Below are 22,556 nucleotides of genomic sequence, written 5' to 3' on the forward strand. Positions count from 1 at the left end.
GATCAGACTCAAAACTACTGTTAATGTGTTTTCTTCCTTTCAGTGTCTCTCCCTTCTTGCTGCGCTTTCCCCTCTTCCATTCCTTAGCTGTCTTGTGCAAGAGACATAGATGAAAAGCCCTCAAATATCATTTTTTAATCAAACCTTTGCATTTTTAAAAAATCTGCCACTTTCTTCTCAGTTCCCTCAATCCTTCCTCAACCTGCGTTATTTTACACCACTTTCTCCCTCTCAGTCTCTCTCCCTTCTCAACTCCCATTCCATGACCACTGGGATTATGTGACCTGCTTTCTCTTTTGCTCCCTCCCCTGACTTTGTGCAAATCCAGGATTGTGATGTGCCCCCACAAATCCTTCAGTGGGGGCTGGGTGATGACAGCTGTACATTTTTATGTGCAGTATACAGCGCACATACACTGTGAACAGACTCCTGTCCATAATGCTCATTTATTCCCATTTTAACTGGAACAAAGTCTAGTTCACAGCACTTTGCTTTTACCAACCCCTGCACAATGCATGATGGACCCTCTGGCTGTATTTGTGTTCATGAATATTTACTATGGTAACTCAAAGATGCTATCAAGCCCAAGAATGTTCATGGGCAAAGGCAAAGCCCTTAGATCTCATCTGCACAAAGGTACTAGGAAAGACAAGCACAGAGTAAACCCTTGTGGCTATTTATACTCCTAGAACTCTGTCTGAATGAAAACTATTACCCACCCCCAGGGCAACTACTTCCTGTCCTCAGGTACATTTTCTGAAGGCTGTGCACACATTATTCAGGATATAATGTATCTTCAAGTTGTTCATCTACTCCATTGTAGGGACACGGTGAAATCAACCAACCTTATCTACTGAATGAACGCTGTTCCATTCATTTAAGCAAAATTTGCTTGTGGGAAGGGTCACAGTTTAGTGTTAGAGCAAAAGCATCTCAGGTTCAATCGCCTGCATCTCCAATGTCCCCTCTCTGAAACCCTGGAGAGTAAGAGCCAGTCAGTGGATGGTCAGTAAACTAGAAGGACTGACTTGGTACAAGACAAAACAAAAAAAATTTTTTTCCTGCCAGTAGCACCTTAAAGACCAACTAAGTTAGTTCTTGGTATGAGCTTTCGTGTGCATGCACACTTCTTCAGATACACTGAAACAGAAGTAGCCAGATCCTTCTATATAGTGAGAAGGTGGGGAGGGGTATTACTCAGAAGGGTGGTGGGAATGGGTGGTTGGCAGATAGCTGAGATGAGCCTGTTGACTCTTAACGACTGCAATAGGTCTTACAGGAAAAAGCAAGGGGTGAGAAGGTGAAAAATGGCTTTGTCATGTATAATGAGATAAGAATCCAATGTCTTTGTTCAGACCAGGTCTCTCCATGGTTTTAAGTTTGGTAATGAGTTGCAATTCAGCAGCTTCTCTTTCCAGTCTATTTCTGAACTAACTTAGTTGGTCTTTAAGGTGCTACTGGCAGGAAATTTTTTTTTTTGTTTTGACTATGGCAGACCAACACGGCTACCTATCTGTAATTGGTACAAGACAGCATTCTGTGTTCCTATGATTCATTCCTGCAAACTGGATTTTAATAAACAGATTGTGCTAAAGCAGTGCCTGGACGTGATTTGCCCTTGAGACTTGGGTTCATAGACTTGGGTTTACCTCTCTGAGTTTGTGAATTATAATTTGTGAATTATAGAGTTTGTTAATTATAGTTAGTTCCTGCCAAGAACAAGGAGTCTGTCTGAATGGGTAATTCAACCCAGCGAAGTTTACATTCATACTTCATTAAAAAGTCAGCACAGCACAAAACAAAACAAAAAAAGGTGAATTCTGTTTATTACAACAATATGTAACTGTGTAACATAAAGGTGGCAAATGAAAAATGAAATACTAGATCCAGGAGACAGCATGCGAGACACAAACATTAATAGCTTGTTCAGATCATGCTTCTAATCCAATCCTAAACACACTTTGGTGAAGGTAAATACCACTGAAATTATGAATGAATTGCTGAAACTGAGATTGACCTTGTGCTGATCAGTCTATCAGCTACTTCTGCTAGCAAAGGTATCACATATGGGAATTAGTGGATAATGGATAATCAATTGCATATTTATTTATTTATTTATTTATTTATTTATTTATTTATGGAAGATTTATATTGCAACTACTACCTCTATTGCGGATTACAAAAAAATGCAAATTTAATAGATTTATACGATCTGAAGGGAAACCAGAGTATGAATTTATTAGATTAAATGTAACATACAAATGCAATAGCAATTCAGAAAAGCAGCAGCATCACAACAGAAAACCATCCATTATTAAAACATGGCAGTGGCTTCAGTGAGCAGAAGTTTTCGCCTGGCACCTAAAATATATTATAGGATCTGGGTGAACATATTTCAGGAGGGCATTGCACAGTCAGGACATCACAATAGCAAAGAGCCTGTCTGAACCACACCAAAGCCCTACTTAGTCTATGATCCTGCTTCCCACAGTGGCCAACCAGAGGCCTATGGGCAACTCAGGCAGAAGACATGAGCATCACACTCTGTCAATTCAGAGGCAAGCTGCTTCTAATGCTGGTGATAGCATACATGCATCATTACGAGTGTATAGCAGAGTTACTTGACCTCTCAAATATGGTGGAACCTGGAACGCAGTCTCCAAAGATTTTCACATATGGGTATTTAATTTTTGTTAACTTGTTGTGCACTAAGGTCGCTGCCGCATTCTGAATGGAAGCATGGAAGTGTGAGAGAACGCAAGGACTTGGTTAATTAGTAATAATCTTTGAAGCATTTTCTGATAATCCTCAAAGAGCCCTGAGAAGTGCTTCTCTTTCTTCCAAGCAAGTCTCACTTGGCTCGTTTTTTGCTATTAGGAGGGACAAATAAATTATATAATCACACTTTCCTCTTCAGAGACAACGGCCTAATGGCCCTTTATTTCAGTCTGCAGCGCAGATATAAACCATGAAGTTATGCCAACGTTCGGTTTTATTATGTAAGTCTGTCGGGCCCTTTACCAACAAGGACTATTAACTGCATGTCCTTTTCCACATTTCTTACATGGAAAAGGATACTGCTAGATTCTTCCGAAGCCCATAAGACTATTCTAAAATTGCTGACATATCAACTGAGTCATGAAAATACACAAGCCCATGACTTACTTAACTTGAAGTAGTCACTAACTTGGCGACAATTTATACTACTCTCACAGAGTAAATTTCCTCCTGTGAAGAGTTTGCAGAGCCTGTTGCTCACTTATCTTTATTATTTGCGGCAATGAGGTACAAAGGTAAATGCAAGGTGCTACTCATACACCCATATTCTTTTGTCCTACCATAGTTTTATTTGAATCTTTTCATCTAAACTTTACAGCACTGGAACACTTTACGGTTTATTCATTTGGAATGAGGTAGTGGCTCTGTTAAGGGACAAACTACATGATATCTGCAAAGGCATACTAGGAGGCCTGGCAGCCTTTAATTGGAAAAAAAGCAGATTCTGGAAGTTGTTGGAGTTTATACAAATGTGTGTGTATCCTGCTGCATTTCATATGTTGCCCTTTTAAAGCTGTTTTTAAAAACATAAACAAAAACTGCTTTCTTATGCAGTCCTATATACAGTTTGCCCCTAAGTTCACAATCAAATTTAATTGGGATGTGTTTGTTTGTTTTTTAATCCTTTTGTTATAAATTCTAATTTAAGTCCATTAAAAATTCAGATGTGCATACGAAACTGCACATAAAAGTAAAAAACATAGTAATGCACACAATGAAAATAGTAAGATTTCTGTGCTAATGGAAAACGTGGCTGGGAAGGGATGAAGCAGCTTTTTGCAACTTCCCGACCTCCAGATGTTTTGGACTACAACTCCCATCAACCCCTGCCAGGATTCAGTAACTTTGTCTGCTAGCAGTGGAAGTTCCTGGAGATTTATTCTACTGGCAAACTCTCTACCCACTTTCAAGGAGGCAACTGCCGTCGCCAGGGGGGTGTCAGTGAATAACGCTGGAAGTTTTGTTTCTTTCTTACTTTGTATTGGCATCTCTCTCATGCTCCAGCTAAGAAGTAGGGCATCCTCAGGAGGGCTAGCAATGACACTTGGGGGGGACGGGAAGAGGGCAAGCTGTCACCGATTCCCCCCTTCTAACAAGACTCTTTAAAAAAAATTAGTCTAATAATTTTAAAAAAGAGTCTCGCTCTTTCAATGAATTTTTGAAAACCTGATTTTTAAAAACGAACGCGAGGCGAAATCGGTGCATCAGGTGGGCCGCCTCTTGCCAGAGGCTTCAGCCACCGACTCCCACTTCTGTACTTCTAAACGTGCAGGCTCCCCTTTTGATCTGCAAGCAGATCGTCGGAAGGCGGAATCACTGGTTCCTGATCGCGAGTTCCGACAAACAGGGTCGTTGAAGGGCACAAGCGAAGGAAGCCATGCCCCAAAGCGTCCCTGTCTCACCCCGCCCTCCAAGGCAACTTCAGGGCGCCGACTCTCCGCGGGGTCCCTCCGGGGCAGCCCGGCGACCCAACGCCCCCTCGCCCCCGTCTCGGGACTCGCCGCGTATCCTCACATAACAGGCCGTCTCCGCGCGCCCCCTTTCCTTCCTTTTCCGTCCCCCTGGTTCCCCGCAGCGCGCGCGCGCGAACGCGTCCCAAGGTCAGCCCCGCCAGGGCTCCTTTTTCCCGCCTCCGAAGAATGGAGCTCCAGCGCGTGTGGGACGCGGAGTTGCGTGGCAGGGAGTCGCCGCGGCGGCGGCCCAGAGCCAGGCGGAAGGCCGCGGTCCGAAGGACGCGCGCGAGACCCCGCCACACACACACATACACCCCGCCACCCTCAAGCCACACACAGCCTTCCTCTTGCCCCGCGAGCGCCCACCCGCTACTCCTCCACGGCGGGCCTGAGGCGACCCTCGTTTGCGCAGCGCCAGCAGCTCCCGCCTGTGCCAGGCTCCGGCTTGGTGTGACGCGGCGCGGTGGCGGCGCCTGCCGCTACAGTGACGGAACAGGAGCCCCGGCGACCAGAGCTGCAGAGGCGGCGGCGGCGGCTCCTCCCGGGACCGTGTGAGGAGGCAACCGCGCGCGGCGCTTGCCTGGCAGCCGGCCACCTTCTCTCCCCACCTCCCGGCGGCTCTCGGAGCGCGCGCTCCGCTGGGAACCTCCTCCTCCTCCTCCTCCTCCTCCTCCTGCTGCCGCTCGTGCTCCTCCCTCGCTCACCTCAGCGATGTCCGCGAGGGGCATGGAGTTGGCCGGAGCCTATAAAAGCCCCTGACAAGAACCCCAGCGCCACCGCCAGCACCGGCAAGCGAGAGCAAGGCGGCACACAGCGCGCCAGCGGCAGCAGCAGCAGCACGAGCCACAGCAGACGAGGAGGAGGAACCCGGGCGCCGCTGAGCCATCACCATCACCATGTCTTGGGGTTACGGCAAGGACAACGGTGAGTCCCTCGCCACCAAGGAGGGTCGCCTTCGCCCACCTGACGCGGCGACCCCGCGGCTGCTCCTGCTTGTTCCCCTGGCATTCGTGGCAAGTCCGGCGCGGCACCTGCTGCTGCCGTGGACGGACATCCCGAAGGGGAGCGCACTCCGCAGCCGCTCGGCGCTACCTGAGGCGGCTCTGCGGGGCTGCGGTTCCAGCCCGGGAAGGGGCTTTCAGGACAGAGCCTGTGTTTTGTTTTTTCAGGTTTCCCAGGCGAAAAGGAGAGACTCCTTAGTCCGGCTCAGAAAGGGGCGCAACTCAGCGGCTGCGATCCATTAATGGATCCGCAGTTAGAGGTGCGATCTTTGCTCCCATCAAAGGACGGCTCGTCCGAGCAGAGTTCCCAGCAGCAGGACATCTCTGGCAGAGGAAATGGGGAGGGCGAGGACCTCTAGGGGTCCCACCACAGGTGTTTGAGAGGGAAGTGATGGGGAGCTCTAGGCAGACTCTTCTGACCTGCACTCCCACGGCCACCTGGCTCTCCCTAGGACTGTCAGCCCCGTGTAGTGCGCCTAAGGCTCCCATCTTCCGCGCAGGGAGCCTGCCTGAAACTTCCTGCGCACATATGCTTTTTGCAACATGCAAGAGGGACAGAAACCCCTTTCGCTTCATTCCAATCCCCACCTGATTATTGGGGGCAATTTCACAAGTGTGACATAGGAATTTGGCTCCCCATGAATTAGGAAAGGTGGTAAGTTTGAGTGGTTGGCATAGGTCCCCCATCTCCCACCTTCCATTCTTCCCCACATTTGGGAAATTGGATTGTCTGAGATGGGACCCTGCCGCAACTGTGTGGTGGGGATTTTGTCAGTCCAGTTCATTGCTTTGCAGAGCTGCAGAGGTGCTGCTTGTCATGCCCACGGAGCAGTGTGATTGCCAGGTGCTATGGTCACAAACTCATTTTCTTCAACTTGGAAATACAAAGAGGTTGCTGCATTCCTTTCAGATCCCTCTCTGCCAGTTATTCCCTCCCTCCCGCACACCAATTCCTAGATCCAGGCAAGCTTAGATCCAGGCTTACAAAACCTCCCTCATCCCACCAATTGCTCCGCAGCATGATCTGACTCTGCCTGGTAGCTAAGGCTTCCAATTCCAGCTGGCCAAGAGATCATTTCATTCCTGCATTCAATATTGATGAGGCAAATGTTAAAGCCTCCCAGCTGCACTTAAGGCATTAAAGCCTCCATTGAGTTTTGCTCCCTTAAAAAAAAAAAATCAGCCATGGCTCTGTAGTCTGCGGGTGTTTTACTCTTGTGCTTCTCTCTCTTTCTAGGACCTGCTCACTGGCATGAGAACTTCCCCATTGCCAATGGAGAGCGGCAGTCCCCAATCAACATCCAGCCGAAGTCTGCCAAGTATGATGCCTCCTTGAAGTCCCTGAATATCAGTTATGACCCATCTGCAGCCAAAAACATAGTGAACAATGGGCATTCCTTCAACGTGGAGTTTGATGACTCTGGTGACAAATGCGGTTAGTACTTGGTCACTTTGGGGGGCTTTTTAGACTTGAGCCTTTGCTGGAGAGGCAAGGAAGCAAAGGAATGGAAGGGACCCATGTTATCAAAGTTAGTTGATGTTAACTTTGCATAACGGGGTGTTTTGCTACCTTTGTGATGCAAGTTAGTTTCCCAAATGAGTCTTAACAGTGCAATCCTATACATGTGTACTCAAAAGAAAGTGTAGCTGTGTTCAGTGAGGCTTTACTCCCTAGTAAGCCTGTGTGGAATTGTAGCCTAAAACATCAGAACAAAACCTCACATAATTCAGCAAGAGGAATATCTCTTCTCCCTTTTAGCAGCTATGGAGTATTTAGCATGCATCTGCTTCCTTTTTATCAGTCCCGTTTTTCTTCCTTGGTAGGTAAATAGGAGTTAATTTGACAGACACAATTTCAGGGCAGGCGTGCGTGTTCTGATAACAATTTAGATTGGTGTATGCTCACCTCTGTTTCAAACAACATTAATACATAAAGGACCTTTGCAATGCAGCAGCACCCGTCCTGTGTAGTGCTGATGTGCAAAATACTTTCTAGGTACAAATCTTTTGAATTGGAATAACAGGCAGTTCTTTAAGACAAGGGGTATCTGATATTCAGGGCTGGGTGGTGGTATGCTAGAGCTGTCCTAGGGGAGCTGACTGCAAATTACCTCCTAAAAGGATTTCCCTCTCATTTTAGCATTTTTTTCAATAGAAGCTGCAGTACATTCTTCCCACATCCCCACACAGTTCACTGGGGGCTAGTTAGTCATCCTTTTCAGCACTATCCTCTGTGCAGAGTCACGCCAAATTAGAAAGCACACAGAAAAAACTCATTTTGTAAGTCCCTATTCTAAAGATAATTCCGTGATCATATGGACAATCCTGATGTTCCAAACTTATGAGTAAGAGTGTGCATGCTTGGTTTTTAGTAATTTTTCCATCAGCTGCCTGTGCAACAATTTTCACCTGCCTACAGTGACTGTGAATGAGCTTTTAAATGTAGGAAATGGTACTGCTGTAAAGACAGAAGCTGCTTGTTTCACTAGGCACTGGCTCCTTTAACTTGCTTGAGCAAGTGTCCTATTTTTTTCCCACGTTGGCAGTGTCATTGAGGGGACAAATTCAAAGAGCCCAGAGCAGCTTTGACTTGTGAGCTTTCCAAACAGTATTGCAAGCAACCATGTCACAGGCTGCAATCCAAGGCCTACTTCCTTTGATTTTTAATAGGACAACTCTGGGGGTAAAATGGCTGGTGGACTAGAGCCAGCGCATGTACTTAAATCTGCAATGCCCCATTTTACTATCAGTATTTACTAGAGGGGGAAGAAAGAGCCGAAGTAAATGTCAAACGAAATGCAGAATATCTTTCCAATAGCTTTTTAGTTCTGTCACACACCACTTCCTTGGTATCCAGTTTCCCGCAACAGACAGCAGTTGTAGCCAAAAGAAGTTAAAGGCACCCAGCACCTTACTCTCAGTGAAGTCCACTATAAAAGTAAATGAAAAACATTTAAAAATAGAGACCTACTAAGTATTAAATTGAATTTTTGCATGCTTCATGCTTTCAATCTTTTTGACTCATCCAGTTATCTGTCTGTGCACACTAGTTTTGCACACAGAAAGAGGAGTCTTCTCCAAAATCGTATAAGCCAAATTCTGCAATTGTGCAAATACCATATATTGCTCTGGTTGAAAATCTGGGGTTCTCTAGAATGTTACATCTTTGGTTTCAATTATTATGCACAGTGAGAGAGAGAGGGGAAAAAAATATAAAAGGGTACAATGGGCATATGGTGCTGGGAGATCAAATAATGAGGGCAAGGCATTGAGATCTGTGCTCCATACAGTTGCAATATTCAAAACGGCATTGGTTTCTAAACTTTAACTGTTAAAGTTTAATGGAAAGAGACACCTTTTTCCCACTTAACAGTAGGGTGCATATTAAAGTTGTTCCTTAAAGAAAAGAGATACTAAGATGTTCAAAATTCTTACCAGATCTCTTTGCTAGTGGGCAGAGTTGGCAACTCATTGTGGCAGTGGTGATGCCACCTCCCCCACGTTGTTCCACATTTCAGAATCCTTTGCTAGGAGTTTGTATTATTCATTGCTTAGGAGTTTGTATTATTCATTGGGGTTTAGAGTCCCTTTCAAGCTGGAGCAAGGCAGTGGGGGCTGTGAGGACACACAACACCTCCAAATTCCAGGCTTCATACATCTAGCACGATGAAAGGCTTTTCTGTAGCATGTGTTTTTATAAAGTCCCTAAGAAGCTGCAAATTGAAGGGATGTGTGGATGTTTTCAGATCCACTGGAAGAGTGGCTTAGCCAGAAAATACGGCACAGACATTGATCATTTTGATTCTGCAGCAGCCAGCAAGCCAGTCTCAGGCAGCTACAGCTTGCAGAGAGTGGGAGGGAGAAGTGGGAGGAGGACAGGGCTAGAGTTGAAATGCTCAAAGCAGCTCATCTGTGGACTGCAAGTATGCGGGTGGCAGGTGGGGGGGGGGGAGCCGCCACAGCTATGTAGATTTAGCAGCAGGTGCCTCAGGTTTTCCTCAGGTTTTCAAAAGGCACAATGCATAACCAAATGAACCTGCATGCACACATAATTGTATTGATTATCTAAATTGAGTCTAAAGCTCAGAAGGGAATCCTTGTGTATTTCATGGTCTCAAACCCAATCCCTGCCCTATCCAGTTCAAAGTCAGGTGGCAGGACTGGGAAAGACCTCTGCCTGTAACCTCGCAAGAGCCTCTGCCAGTCAGAGAAGATGAAACTGGGTTAAAGACCTGACTCAGTATAAAGCAGTTTAACAAGTTAATAATCTGTTGTGAAATTAATTAGCCGTCCTGTTTATGTGACACACAAAAATACAACCATCCAGACTGGATTTCCCAAGCTACCTGTTTACAGATTTCCAGCACTGCAAATTTCACTGACTTCCCATTAAAAGCTTAGAGTTGTAGCCAACTAAGTCCTACTCCAAATAGGGCCATTAATTTCAAGCAGTCTAAGTCATGGCTATTGATTTCAGGGGGTCTTCTTTGGGTAGCGCTGACATTTGATATAACCCTCAGTAGAAAAAATAAAGTAAAATTGAAGTCCAGTCATGTCCATGTTCTCGTCAATGCTGTTATGCCTATGTACATTTTTATAGAATAGAGCAGTGTTTCCCAAACTTGGGTCTCCAGCTGTTTTTGGACTACAACTCCCATCATCTGTAGCTTGCAGGACCAGCATTCAGGGATGATGGGGATTGTAGTTCCAAAACAGCTGGAGACCCAATTTTGGGAAGCACTGGTATAGAGGAAGTCTTAAGGCATAAGCTATTTTGTAACTACACATATTAACCTGTTTACACACACACACACACACACACACACACACACACACACACACACCATTTTACAAATTGCTAAAACACATGCTGTTGAATTACAACTCACATCCTCATTGACAATTGGCCATGCTGGCTTGGACAGATGAAAGTTGGAGTACATCAACATCTGGAGGGCCATAGGTTTCCCCCTACTGCTGCAAGGTGCACACACCCTGCATATTGAATGGCCTGCTGTATTTTTATTTTGGCCACCAAGCTGAAAATCTGCTGTTTAAAAATCCAGTCACTTCCTTATTGAAACATTTCATGTGCTGCACCTCTTTGGTGGAAGGGAAATTTTGTGGCTGTTTAATCCTATATGATATTTTGACATTTAATAAAATGTGTTCTGTGGCGGCACATCCTGTTCTATGTTTATCTATTACAGAATCCTCCAAACATGTATTCTGTCAGTTATAAAGCGACTATTCTGTACATGATAGCCACTATTGATCCTAACAGAAAATGGCAGTGTAGGACTGCTTTTACAACCAGACTCTGTTGGTGCAATAAGGGAATTCCAGAAAATTAGTTATCGCTGCAGTTCTTATTGCATACACTCGTCTGCTCAGTTCTGTTACATTTGATGGGCAGGATTTGGCAGTTGGCCATTTATAGCACACCCATAACATTTAATGATCTCCAGTACAGCTTCAGAAATGCCATAAGTCCTCGGACAGCAGAAAATCAATTCAGCACATACATTTGTTGAAAGACTTTGACAAAAGGGTCCAATTTCCCTCTTGGGATTACATTTGGGATTTTGATTTGTATGCTGTTTTTGTGAAACATGTTTTCTGCAAACCTAAGCTCCCTTTGTAATCATTTGTTCAGTTTTCTCTGTCCCCACTCCCAAGGCTGCAGTTCGTTTGCCTGTATCTGGTGGCTGCACCTTTGCCAAACTAGTAAATGCTCCGAAAGTGCATAAACAATCCCTTGCAAAATGTTCAGACTTCAGACTGTTTTTATGGGCCAGTTATAGGATTCACATCTACATGTGAGCTCTACAGCCCAATCACAGCCTGATTGCAATGCAGTATTGGGATTTTAGAATTATGCTGGGACCAGCTTAAAACACAAGCATAACTGGGTTGTTTAACTGTTATTTTATGGACCTGCCCCGTATGGACATCAGTAGTAACCACTAAATGCAGCAGAAAAGGTTTGCAGAATTAACCTCTTGACATTAGAATGAATAAGCTTTCCTCTTGGCTCAGCACATTTGGTACTGAAGCAGATTTTGCTGAAACAAATACTAGCTAATCACACAGTTCTATCAAAAGGCCCCTATGTGTACAGAAGCAGGAGACACCTGGGTGGGAAAAATACCCTTCATCTTTTATATTTAAATTTGTATTTGGCCCTTCATCCAAAAAATCACACAGTGGTTCACAACAGCTAGCAGTCTGGGGGGCTTGCTTAGTTCTGCCCTCAGTTCAGAGATGCCTGAGGGTTGCTGCAGCAGCCTATTTGCCCTCTGCTGAATTCACAGAGTCTTGACTTCTCTGTTGGGAGGGATTTCAAGTGCAGGAAAGTGCTTCCTCTCTTCCCCCGCCCCCAGCTGCTGATCATCTGTTCAGTGGCAGAAATGAGTGGCTTGCTTGCTCATAGATCTCTGAATCCAATTCTGAACCCGTTCTTCCTCTGCAGTCGTGTCAAAAAATGTTCATTTACTCCACAGGCCTATGCACACTGACATGGGAGTAAATCTAAGTGGGTCTTATTCTGAGTAAACATGCCCAGGATTGTCCTGTACATCTGTTGGATCATGCCAGAGCCATTCCAACAAGTAGATCACCCCAAAATTTGTTTACCAGAACATTGCAGTTGGTATCAGTCTCTGAACTGGTGATGCTCAGAAATAAAGGCATTTCATCAGCAATTTAAAGTTTTGGGAGTTTTAAAGCCTGTTGTGAGAAAATATCCAGACCACCGCTATTAGAAAGCCACAGCCGAGTGTGATGACCACTTGAATAATGCAGTTATAGAAAAGGAAGAGGTTGTTAGAAAGCAATAATGTAAAGAGAGCATTTATAACCAGTTTGGAACCTTTTGATTAATAAACGGTGAAATCCATAGTAAATTAATTAATTTCTGACTGAGCAAGCTTCTGGAAACAAAGAATCCATCACTAGTGAATTTGTTTTAATGTAGCGGCATAAACCGAGCTAAAGTTGATGACAGTTAATAAATAACTTATATATGGTTTTTAATAATAAACAAAATAGAAAATAATCTTTCCCTCCTGACATGCCTTCTTGTAGAATGTTCTTTGTAGAAAGTCAGTGCTCTTAAAAGCAGGCGAAATACTGAAAGCTATGATTGCATAGCTTCATAGATATAAATTATCTTTCATGGAGGATGAGTAATAAAACATGAAAAGCTGAAAACTCTTTGAAATTGACATGTCTATAATGTAATGCAGTACTGCGATCACAGAATCATAATTCATTTTAAGAGCAAATGGGTGAACTGGCAAACTTGCTTGTTGTTTAGCCAAGGATTAGCACAATATAAAATGTTACATGCCACCCCCAATCTCTGAGCGGTGTGAGATTCTAGAGGTTCCAGTTGTGCTTAACCAGGATTGGTTATCATTATCTAGCCCACAGCTCAGTTAATCTCATACTTATACGGATTAATTTATTTAACATGTATGTATGTATGTATGTATGTATGTATTGAAGCAGGTTAATTCCTCCTTGTACAATGAATACTGTATTTCAAAACATTTTAAGGTTTTTTTGCTCATTCTGATACAGTTTTATTTGTCCAGTTTTAGTATATATTATTTAATCATTATGCTTAATATTCATAACCGAAGCATATAAAGATTCAGAAAAAAGTATGCTATCCCTGAAAGATAGCTTTAAAGTAGGCAGCTGGAAACCTTGATATGGCAGAAGTTTTGTTTTGGAGTGATAACTCAAAAAATTATGAAACAACTCCCAAAATATCCAATGTATGCACACATTCACAATTTGCCAGCAGTTGAGCCTCACCCTGGCTGAACTTTTTGATACAGACTGTGGGTGTCAACCAGAGGGAGACCACCTTTCTATAAGGACAATTTTCCACCCTGTTTTTCAAATGTCTCTTCATGCCATAAATAGTGGCTTCTATTATAGACAACTGCCTCACTGGGGCTGGGATGGGTGGTTGAGAATCGAGGATCATCAAGAGAAATGGCCCTCTTAAACAGCAAGAGTTCCCCCAGACTTTTTTCCTCAGTTTCTTAGACTCAGTATTCCTTAGAATAAATAGACAGCTTTTGCGTATTTGTTTTCATTTTTAATGGTATTGAGCAAAATAATAACAATAATAATTCATGCTTTTCTATTTTTTATTATTTAAATTTTCTAATTGTTTTGAGCATAATGATAATGCTCTGCTTTTCCATCTGGAAAACATTTAAATACAAATAAATATCATACTAAGGCAACATTGAATAATAGAACATTTCCAACACAGAATGTAATTCTAGGCATATTTATTTGGAAGAAGTCCCACTCAAATCAATAGGATTTGCTTCAGAGTTGACCAAACTGCAGGAGGCAGTGGAAGACAGGAGTGCCTGGTGTGCTCTGGTCCATGGGGTCACAAAGAGTCGGACACGACTAAATGACTAAACAACAACAACAAATATAACCTGGACTAGAAGATTAATTTCCCCCCTCTTTCTGTCCTCCTTCCTTTTCCCCTTACCTACCATGTCTAGGAACAACACATACAAGTAGAAATAAAGTAGATGTCCGTGAATGTATGTACCTATTTGCCCAATAATAGTACTCAAAGATTGCCTCTCCCCATATGAACCAATCCAGACTCTGCATTTATCCTATGAGGCCCATCCTTGTGTGCCTCCTCTACCAGAGGCCCAGATGGTGGCAACATGAGAACAGACCTTTTCTGCAGTGGCTCCCCATTTGTGGAATGCTCTCTCCGAGAGGTTTGCCTGGTGCCTTCATGATACATCTGTAGGCGCTAGGTGAAAATGTTCCTCTTCAGCCAGCTCTTTGGCTGATTAACATCACACAGCCATTCAAATATGTTTGTGGGAGGGGAGGTTATTGTTTTGTGAACCACCCTGAGATCTTCAGTTGAAGGGAGTTATCTAAATAAAACAAATAAAATAATAATATATGTGTAAACTCTTAACAGCTTAATAGAATTATTTCACACACTCCAAAAATAGCACTTATGTGTCGCAAACTACATGTGGGTCATAGGTGGGACACATCTGCCAAGTCCCGTGACTACTACAGTTTGTGCAGTTTGACAAAGTTGGATATTTTGTTGTGTTTGATGAAGCAAATGTACCATTTTTGCTACTTTTTTTAAAAAAAGAGTTGGGAAGTCATAAACTTGTTTATATATTCAGCACGAAAAGGTTCCTTTTGCTTCATCAACATACATGCAGGTTTGGGGTGAGTGTGTTTGTGTGTGAAGTTAACCAGAAGTGATACCAGTGCAAAACACCAATGCATATGAAGTAACCCTAAGTCCCTTGTGTCATATGAGGACTTGGGATACCCAGGAATAGCAATGGGTCTTTAAATAGGAGTAGACTTTCTTCAGGGCTTCAAGCTCTCCTGACAAGTTCATTTAGGGCAAGTCCTAATCGCTGACAAACAATCAACACCAAGTATGTGCAAATAAGGGCCATTTCAAGAAAGTTGGGTGTGCTGCGCTTTTCTGAAAGTTATCTCCTTTTGCTAAACCTTCTGGTGCTATCAAAAACCCCAGCTGACTTCACCCTGGGACACCCTACAGCTATTTATCAGGTTTTTAAAAAATCAACACTGCTAAAAAGTTTTTTAGGGTGAAAGAAGGTACTCTCATGACTCTCTAAATGTGTTCTATCTATGTGTTCTGAACCAGGACATTTGTGTAGCTATTCAGAATGTGCCACTCAGTTTGTACAGAACCAAGTCAAAAATATATCTAAATATAGAAAGCATGGTTATGAGAGATAATGTTTTAAAAATATGCAGCCTCCCAAAATACGGCATTCTGCTGCTAGATAGTGATTGGAACTTTGCCCCAATTGAACTCGTCAATAATGGCTTGTGGGTTAGTCGGGGACAACATGGCCTAATCCTTTAAAATCCTTATTAGTTTGTCTCATGTCAGCAGTAGTACAGTACATTCAGGCATGGGATTATTTGTCTGGTGGGGGAGGCGGTTCAACCCATACATAATGAACTGTGCATGCATTTTATACTATAGCCCTGTATAGGAACTTAAAAAGGTGTCTTACTGTAAGTCAGACAATTGACCCATCTAGCTTAGTTTAATTTTACCAAACAGAAAAAGGCAAAATATGGCTGATAACCTCTGCAGAGTTAAAACTATGTGTGCTCATGCTGGGAAAGCTTTGTTTTTTATTATTGAAAAAAGCACATTTAAGGCACCTCTCTCTGTCTCTATCCAGAATTTGTATGAGCTCAGTGCAAGCAGGGAGGGAGGCCTTCTGTTTCCACTGATTCTTCTTACCAGTGGCAGGTCCAGAGCATCACTGAGCAGGAGGACGCATCCCCAAAAGCAGCAGAACTGACTTCCCATCTAAAAGCAGGGCTGGGGAACCTGTAAGCCTCCAGATCTTGTTCGATTCCAGTTTCTATAGTCCCTAGCTGCCGGCCATGCTGGCTGGGGCTGATGGATATCGGAGTCCGATAACATTGGGATGGCCAAAGTTTCCCCCAGCGCTGATCTAAAATGATGGGGAAGGGGAGAGACCCTAGAGATCTCTCAGTCCATAGTCTATAATGGCTTAACTGCACTACTTGCAGGAAGCTCAGTGAATTCACACATACATTATCTGCCTTCTATCCAATCTTCATGTTTGCCTTTCCAAGTCTAATGTTTTGTTATTGTGCCTTTAATATTTCTCATGTAACCCCCCCCCTTTTATACTGAATTCCACCTTCCTTGGCTTGACTGCTTTCTTTTTAATTGTGGAAATCAAGTTTTATATTATGAGCTGGGTGCATTTTTTATCCTTATTATTCACCTCAGGGGTGATCTGTAGAAGTCATATTGTGTTTTTATACATATTTTTTTAATGATGTTGTAGTTTTTATTTCTGTTATGTAAGCTACCTTGAAATGGCAAGGTATTTTAAGTCAATAAATTAATAAAATGTTGTAAATATAGCTATTTCTTTCTTTTCACTTGCAGTGCTGAAAGGTGGTCCAGTTGAGGGAACTTACAAGCTGCTTCAGTTCCACATTCATTGGGGTTCTTGTGAAGGCCAAGGCTCTGAACACACTGTGGATGGGGTGAAATATGATGCTGAGGTAAGGCCCTGTTCTTCCTCTTCTCAGGGCTTCCTTGGGTCATTCCATATCAAGTGAAATTTCAAACCCTCATAACTCACAAGCGGGATTAGAATTTTTTTTTAAATGAAATTCTATTTACACTTAGTTTCGATCATTCAACAGGTGTACAAAATATTAATAAAATTGGATGACATCAGGTACAAAAGTTGGATCACTTGATATGGAAGGATCCCCCCTTCTGGGTATCTTTATGTCAGGTATTCGAAAAGGTCCTGAAACTGTTGATAAAAGCAGGTCTCAAGGATAGACATGGTGGCATCTTCTGATCAAAGAAAAGCTTCTAAAATTTGATGGCAGGTGGGATTATTTAAACATCAAATTTATTGAGTATGTGAACTCCCAACCATTTTGATATGAAGCATATGAAGGTCACCTGGGGCAAGGAGCAAGTTCTTTACATGGTGGCGCCAGTCCTTTCATGAGATGTTTTTAATCCAGGCCTTCCTCCAAGAAGCTAAAAGGCAGAAGACATATTCCCTGACTCCACCATTTTATCCTCACAAAAACCTGGTAAGGCAGACAGTGACAGGCCCAAGACCTCTCCTTTGAGCTTCATGGCCAAATGGGAATTTGAATCCATGTCTCCCTGGTTTTATTCCAGCAATCTAAACCCTACACCACATTGGTAGTGGTATTATGGCACTCCCCTTGTAGAGAAGCTTGTCATTGCTTGCCTTTCCTCACTGCTTGGACTCAAGCTACTGAATTACCTACTGACTTAAAAGAAATATATAATAGATCTCAATCAAGCAGGGCTCCTGGTAAAGGCCACAGGGATTTTTCAGAATATATGCATCAGGATATGGCAGAATGTTTGCATTTAGGAAATTGTTTGAGTAGGTGTAAAATGCCAGCATGAGAGCACAGCTCTGATATCTATGTTTGCCTTTCTCAGTGAATGAAAAGCGCAAATCAATGGCTGAACAAGTTTTCAGTAGCTTTTTGTCTCGGCCATAAAAGGACGTGTTAATGTTTAGTATAGGAATTATCTTGGTTCTTCAGTTTGAGAGAAGGCCTTTCTGATAGGTCACTTTATTTCTGCATTTTTCTTTGGCTCCAGCTTCATTTGGTTCATTGGAACACAAAGTATGGTAGCTCTGGTGAAGCTGTGAAACATCCCGATGGTCTGGCTGTTGTGGGCGTGTTTTTGAAGGTTAGTACCATTACGTCCTCTTTTGCTATCATTGTTGGCTTTGCAAGAGAACATTTTGTACAATGTGATTTACGCCTCCAGCAGAAGCTGAATTTTCTCTTCACAGGCATTCAAGGTGGCTTTGTGATACTGTGTTCCCTTTATTTTAGTCCTGTGAGAACTGATCAAGTGTTTTTTAAATAATAGTAATAATAATAAAATCGCAGTATTTTAGAAGTGGAAGGGTCCAAAAAGCTACGTAAAACCAACCTCCTTCTATGACACAGAACCATTATCTGCTAGCAAACATTACAAATCAGTCAACCCAACCCACCCATAGCAAGCCCCAAGATAAGTTATAGTGCAGAAAGTTGCTTGCAGAGCAAATACATCCAGGTGACTCATGCAAGTGAGCCAAACCACATGCTGCGTAAATGTCAAGCAGCTTCAGTTTGTACTGATAAGCCTTAAAAAGCTAAAATGATTGGGTCCCAAATATTAAGCATACAGAGCAGTTTCCTACACAGGCTCAGCTTTAACGTTAGGCAGAGTGAAGTGCTGGGGTGCACTGCTCCGCTCATGTGACAAGCCACAGCCACTTCACTGCGGTGTTTGTTTGAGTGGGCAGGAAGTGGGTGCCAAGTGGACCAGTTGAGCAAGTGGCTGTCAGGTGTTGGAAGGCAGAGCTATTTGTGACAGCCAATCATCCCTCACCCTCTAAGCTAGTCTGCTGTCCTCTGGTATAGCAGAGGATGCGAGTGTTGAACTTTCACTCTAGTTGACCAAATGCTTGGTGCTATTTTGCCTTTGCTTCAGGGAACAAAATGTCTTGACCTGGCTCTGTTCTTACACATTTCGTAGCACATACCTGGTTATAAAATGCACACATGTACTCACACTGAATCAGTTCTATAGGGCGTACATGTGCTTGGTGTTTCCTTCTGGTGGTTCCCTCACTGCGAGAAGTGAGGTTACAGGGAACCAGGCAGAGGGCCTACTTGGTGGTGGCGCCCACCTTGTGGAATGACCTCCCATCAGATGTCAAGGAAATAAACAACTATCTGACTTTTAGAAGATATGTGAAGGCAGCCCTGTTTAGGGAAGTTTTTAATGTTTGATGTTTTATCCTGTTTCAGTATTCTGTTGGGAGCCGCCCAGAGTGGCTGGAGAAACCCAGCCAGATGGTGCACACATTAGGTGTCTGTATATGAAACAGTGAACCAAGGCGCTCTAGCTTGGAGCAAAAATCCAGAGAAATAAATTAGATTTTCCTTCATGTGGATATATACTTAAGGCATTAGGTTGTAAAATACTCAGCTTTTAAAACAATGCTAACTGATTAGTTCCCTTACCAAATGAAGATAGTGAAAGACAGTTAAATTTTTACTCTGAAAGATGACAGGATAATCGGGATTAACTCTCTCATTAATATGTAACTTTTGAATGCAAGATGACCTTGTTTGGAGCACTGTGTTTGTTTAAAATTCAATCAGTAAATGTAAGAGAGCCTTCTCTGTGGTAGATCCTCGCTCTTAGAATTCCCTCCCCAGGGAGACAACCTTATTATCTTTTAGGTTCCCTTCAAAAATATATATTTCTGTTTCCCCAGGCTTTTAAGAAATGGGAATGTAAGCATCTTTAATTTAGAGCAATTTGATTTTACTGTTTAGATGAATTGTTGATGTTTTAACTTGTTATGTTAGTTTGTATCCTTTATTTTATAATATTATTAAAATGCACTTTTTTGTTTCTTACTACTCTCTTAGTAACATAAATTTATGCTGGGAATATAAATGTATGCTGAGCTGTGAGGTGTAAATGATATAAATACATATGCATTCGTGCACATAACCTTTTCTTTACGCCTTTTTATATCACAGGTAGGAAGTGCCTGTCCTGGAATACAGAAAGTTGTTGATGCGCTGGACACCATTAAACACAAGGTAATGATTCTGCCTTTTTGGCAGCTAAGAATGACTGCACTGCAGTTTCCTGCATTCTTCTTTCAAAGAACAAAATTGCAAGGAAATTCCATAGGGATTGCTTTTAGCTTCTCATTCCATCTATTCTACCTGGGCAATTATTCTTCAATAATCTTTTGTCAGTAAGAGACCTGCCTTCAAACAGCAAAAAAATGCTGCTTTCAAATGCACTTTGGTTTCTTCAGCATTTTGAAAGATTCTGCTCATTTGGTGCAGTGGGGGGGGGGCAGGGGGCTGAAAAGGAAAATGCATCCTCCTCCCCTTGCTCAGTTGCTTTGCATAGTCCCATATTACCACCAATTGCTCTAAGGAGAGTAGGTTTACCCTCACTTAGATTGCACCACTTTTTAGCGTGCAGCTTTTGAATGCAACACCACCTTGTCTGAAGCACTGCCAGACCCCCCTGCATCTCCAACCCCGCCCCCCTCCAGCCCCCCCCAGCTCCATCATAGTTATACACTTGTGGAAAGAAATACACAGCTCTCCTTTGCATGCTACGGAATTAAAGGCAAAATGTGTGTACACATCATCTACTCACTACTGCATCGGACTGTTTTATCAAAGAGCTTTATCTATTCTAGGGCAAACAGGCTGCCTTCACAAACTTTGATCCAACCGGTCTGCTTCCTGCCTCCCGTGATTTCTGGACCTACCCAGGATCACTGACCACTCCTCCTCTGCTTGAATGTGTCATCTGGATTGTTCTGAAGGAGCCCGTGACTGTCAGCAAGGAACAGGTGAATAAATTCCCCTGCCCCCCCTTTTTTTTGGTGCAAAAGGCATATTAATCTGTCATATGGCATGGCCATTCTCGCATTTGCATAAACAATTTCCATTCACTTGTGTCTGTTCATAGACATAACACCCTCAATCAGTTAAATGAAATGAGGGATATTTCCAACCAGCACAACTCGCACTGATTTATAAGTACATTCGCCACATCACACATGAAAGAGCTTCACATATGGATGAGTGCTGCATAATGAAATCCACTCATTGTCCTGGAATTTGGAATTAGATCTGAAGAAGTGAATAAATCACACATAGGGGATCTGAAAGGTCTCCCTCCGATTTCTCTGCTACAGCTGAATACATCCCGTACACATAGAGGTTTAGCAAAGAAGGTCTCTTTTGAAAAGCATATTTCTGGGTGTAGTTGGGTGTATGCGGAAGTATTGTAATGCATGGTTTAAGACACAGAACTACTGTGGCAGAACTATGTTTTGCCTATTCATTCCACTTATAGCCCACCTTTCCTCCAAGGCTCTCATGGTTTCTCTTCCTTTTCCATTTAATCATCACAACAACCCTGTGAGGTAGGTTAAGCTGAGAGTGTAAAGATCACCCCAAATTCTGAGAGTTCCAATAGGGTGCTCTGAAAGCCTGTGTGGACTAGGATGTGGGAGACCAGAGTTGAATGACCAGTTGGCCATGAAGCTCACTGGGTAACCTTGGGTCAGTCACTGCCTCTCAGCTTAATCTACCTCACAGGGTTGTTGTAGGGATTAAAATATGGAGGGAGAGAACCATGTACTCCACCTTGAGCTCCTTGGAGAAAAAGGTGGGATATAAACGTGACAGATAAATGAATAAAAATTAATTGGAAGTGCATGAATACTGAAGACACCTGCTTCTTCCTTTTCTCTTCTCCAGATGGACAAGCTCCGCTGCCTTTGCTTCAGTTGCGAGGGCGAGTCCCACTGTGCCATGGTGGACAACTGGCGCCCTTGCCAGCCCTTGAAGACCAGGGAAGTTAGAGCCTCATTCCAATAAGCTGTGCCCATTAAACATTGCTGTGTCCTTGAGGGTTGAGTTATTTTCCGCTAAGCACAAATCAAACTACTGCCATATACATGCACTGGCAACATCTCTCTTCTTCCCTAAACCCCAGTGCTTTCTGCCTATCATCTTCTAACGTTTCTAATAATGAAGGCCATAAAGTGTGGTTGTGTTTGCGGCATGTTTGCAGTGTGTATGCCAGGCTAAAGAGGGCAGGGATGGGGAATCATGGTGTGATGCTTGATGAGAATTGCTGTGATTTTTTATTTTTTGGTGCTGAGGCTGTAATAGGAGATCTTCATTTGGCAGCTTGCCAAAGGATAGGATGATAAGCAACAGAAAACAATAAGCCATTTTTTTAAAATTAAAAAAATATATAACCTCATGGAACATATGAGGTTAAACGTACTCAGTAACTTGAATCTTTCATGGAAGCACAGGAATGCAATCTAATATGAACATTTTACATCTGATTTAGGAGAATACGTTGTAGCAACATAGGCATTGTAATGCAAAATTAGGATGGAGTTCTTAGCTTTTTAAAAAAGTTTGAAGTGTAAATATTTTAATTGTTTTACATTTTTAGCCATAAATCTGAATCATGTCTTAATGTTAGTGTTACTTTATTTTTTTAATTACAAAAATGTCAACTGAGCTAAATTAAGTACTATTATGTGTAAAAATTGTTGATACCATAGCTATAATACAGAGTATTGTTCCACTGAAAAATAATAATGTCATAATTTAAAAAAAGAAATTAATATTGTATTTTAGATACCTTCGCTAATAAATAAAGAAATATATATATATATACTTATGTTTCTGTTCTCAGTCATTTATTGCAATGGGAGAAAAGAGGATGCAACATAAAAACTCTTGAAATTTCAATCTAGGAGGAAATTACAAGATTGTGGCTTTGAAAAACAACAAGAGTCTTGCAGCACTTTAAATCGAACTTAAGCCGCAATACATTTGTTAGTTTCGGATA

General features: G+C 42.6%; 1 protein-coding gene across 1 annotated transcript; it reads left to right on the forward strand.

Moving 5' to 3' along the window:
* Positions 1–1,814: 1,814 nt before the first annotated feature.
* LOC310766804 (carbonic anhydrase 2-like) lies at positions 1,815–21,594 on the forward strand. Its single transcript, XM_083623449.1, has 7 exons — positions 1,815–5,435; positions 6,750–6,947; positions 16,515–16,633; positions 17,736–17,828; positions 19,688–19,750; positions 20,371–20,526; positions 21,443–21,594. The coding sequence occupies exons 1-7, from the start codon at positions 5,408–5,410 to the stop codon at positions 21,560–21,562; spliced, it is 777 nt and encodes a 258-aa protein (XP_083479575.1). The 5' UTR covers positions 1,815–5,407; the 3' UTR covers positions 21,563–21,594.
* Positions 21,595–22,556: the final 962 nt, after the last annotated feature.

The sequence above is a fragment of the Podarcis filfolensis genome, assembly GCF_964270895.1.
Source record: "Podarcis filfolensis genome assembly, chromosome: 7".
Taxonomy (NCBI): domain Eukaryota; kingdom Metazoa; phylum Chordata; class Lepidosauria; order Squamata; family Lacertidae; genus Podarcis; species Podarcis filfolensis.

Excerpts from the sequence above, each read along its gene's own strand:
- LOC310766804 (XM_083623449.1), top strand. The coding sequence starts at position 5,408 with ATGTCTTGGGGTTACGGCAAGGACAACG. Across the intron at positions 19,751-20,370 it reads TGGACACCATTAAACACAAG|GGCAAACAGGCTGCCTTCAC; the intron begins GTAATGATTCTG and ends TATCTATTCTAG. Across the intron at positions 20,527-21,442 it reads TGACTGTCAGCAAGGAACAG|ATGGACAAGCTCCGCTGCCT; the intron begins GTGAATAAATTC and ends TCTCTTCTCCAG.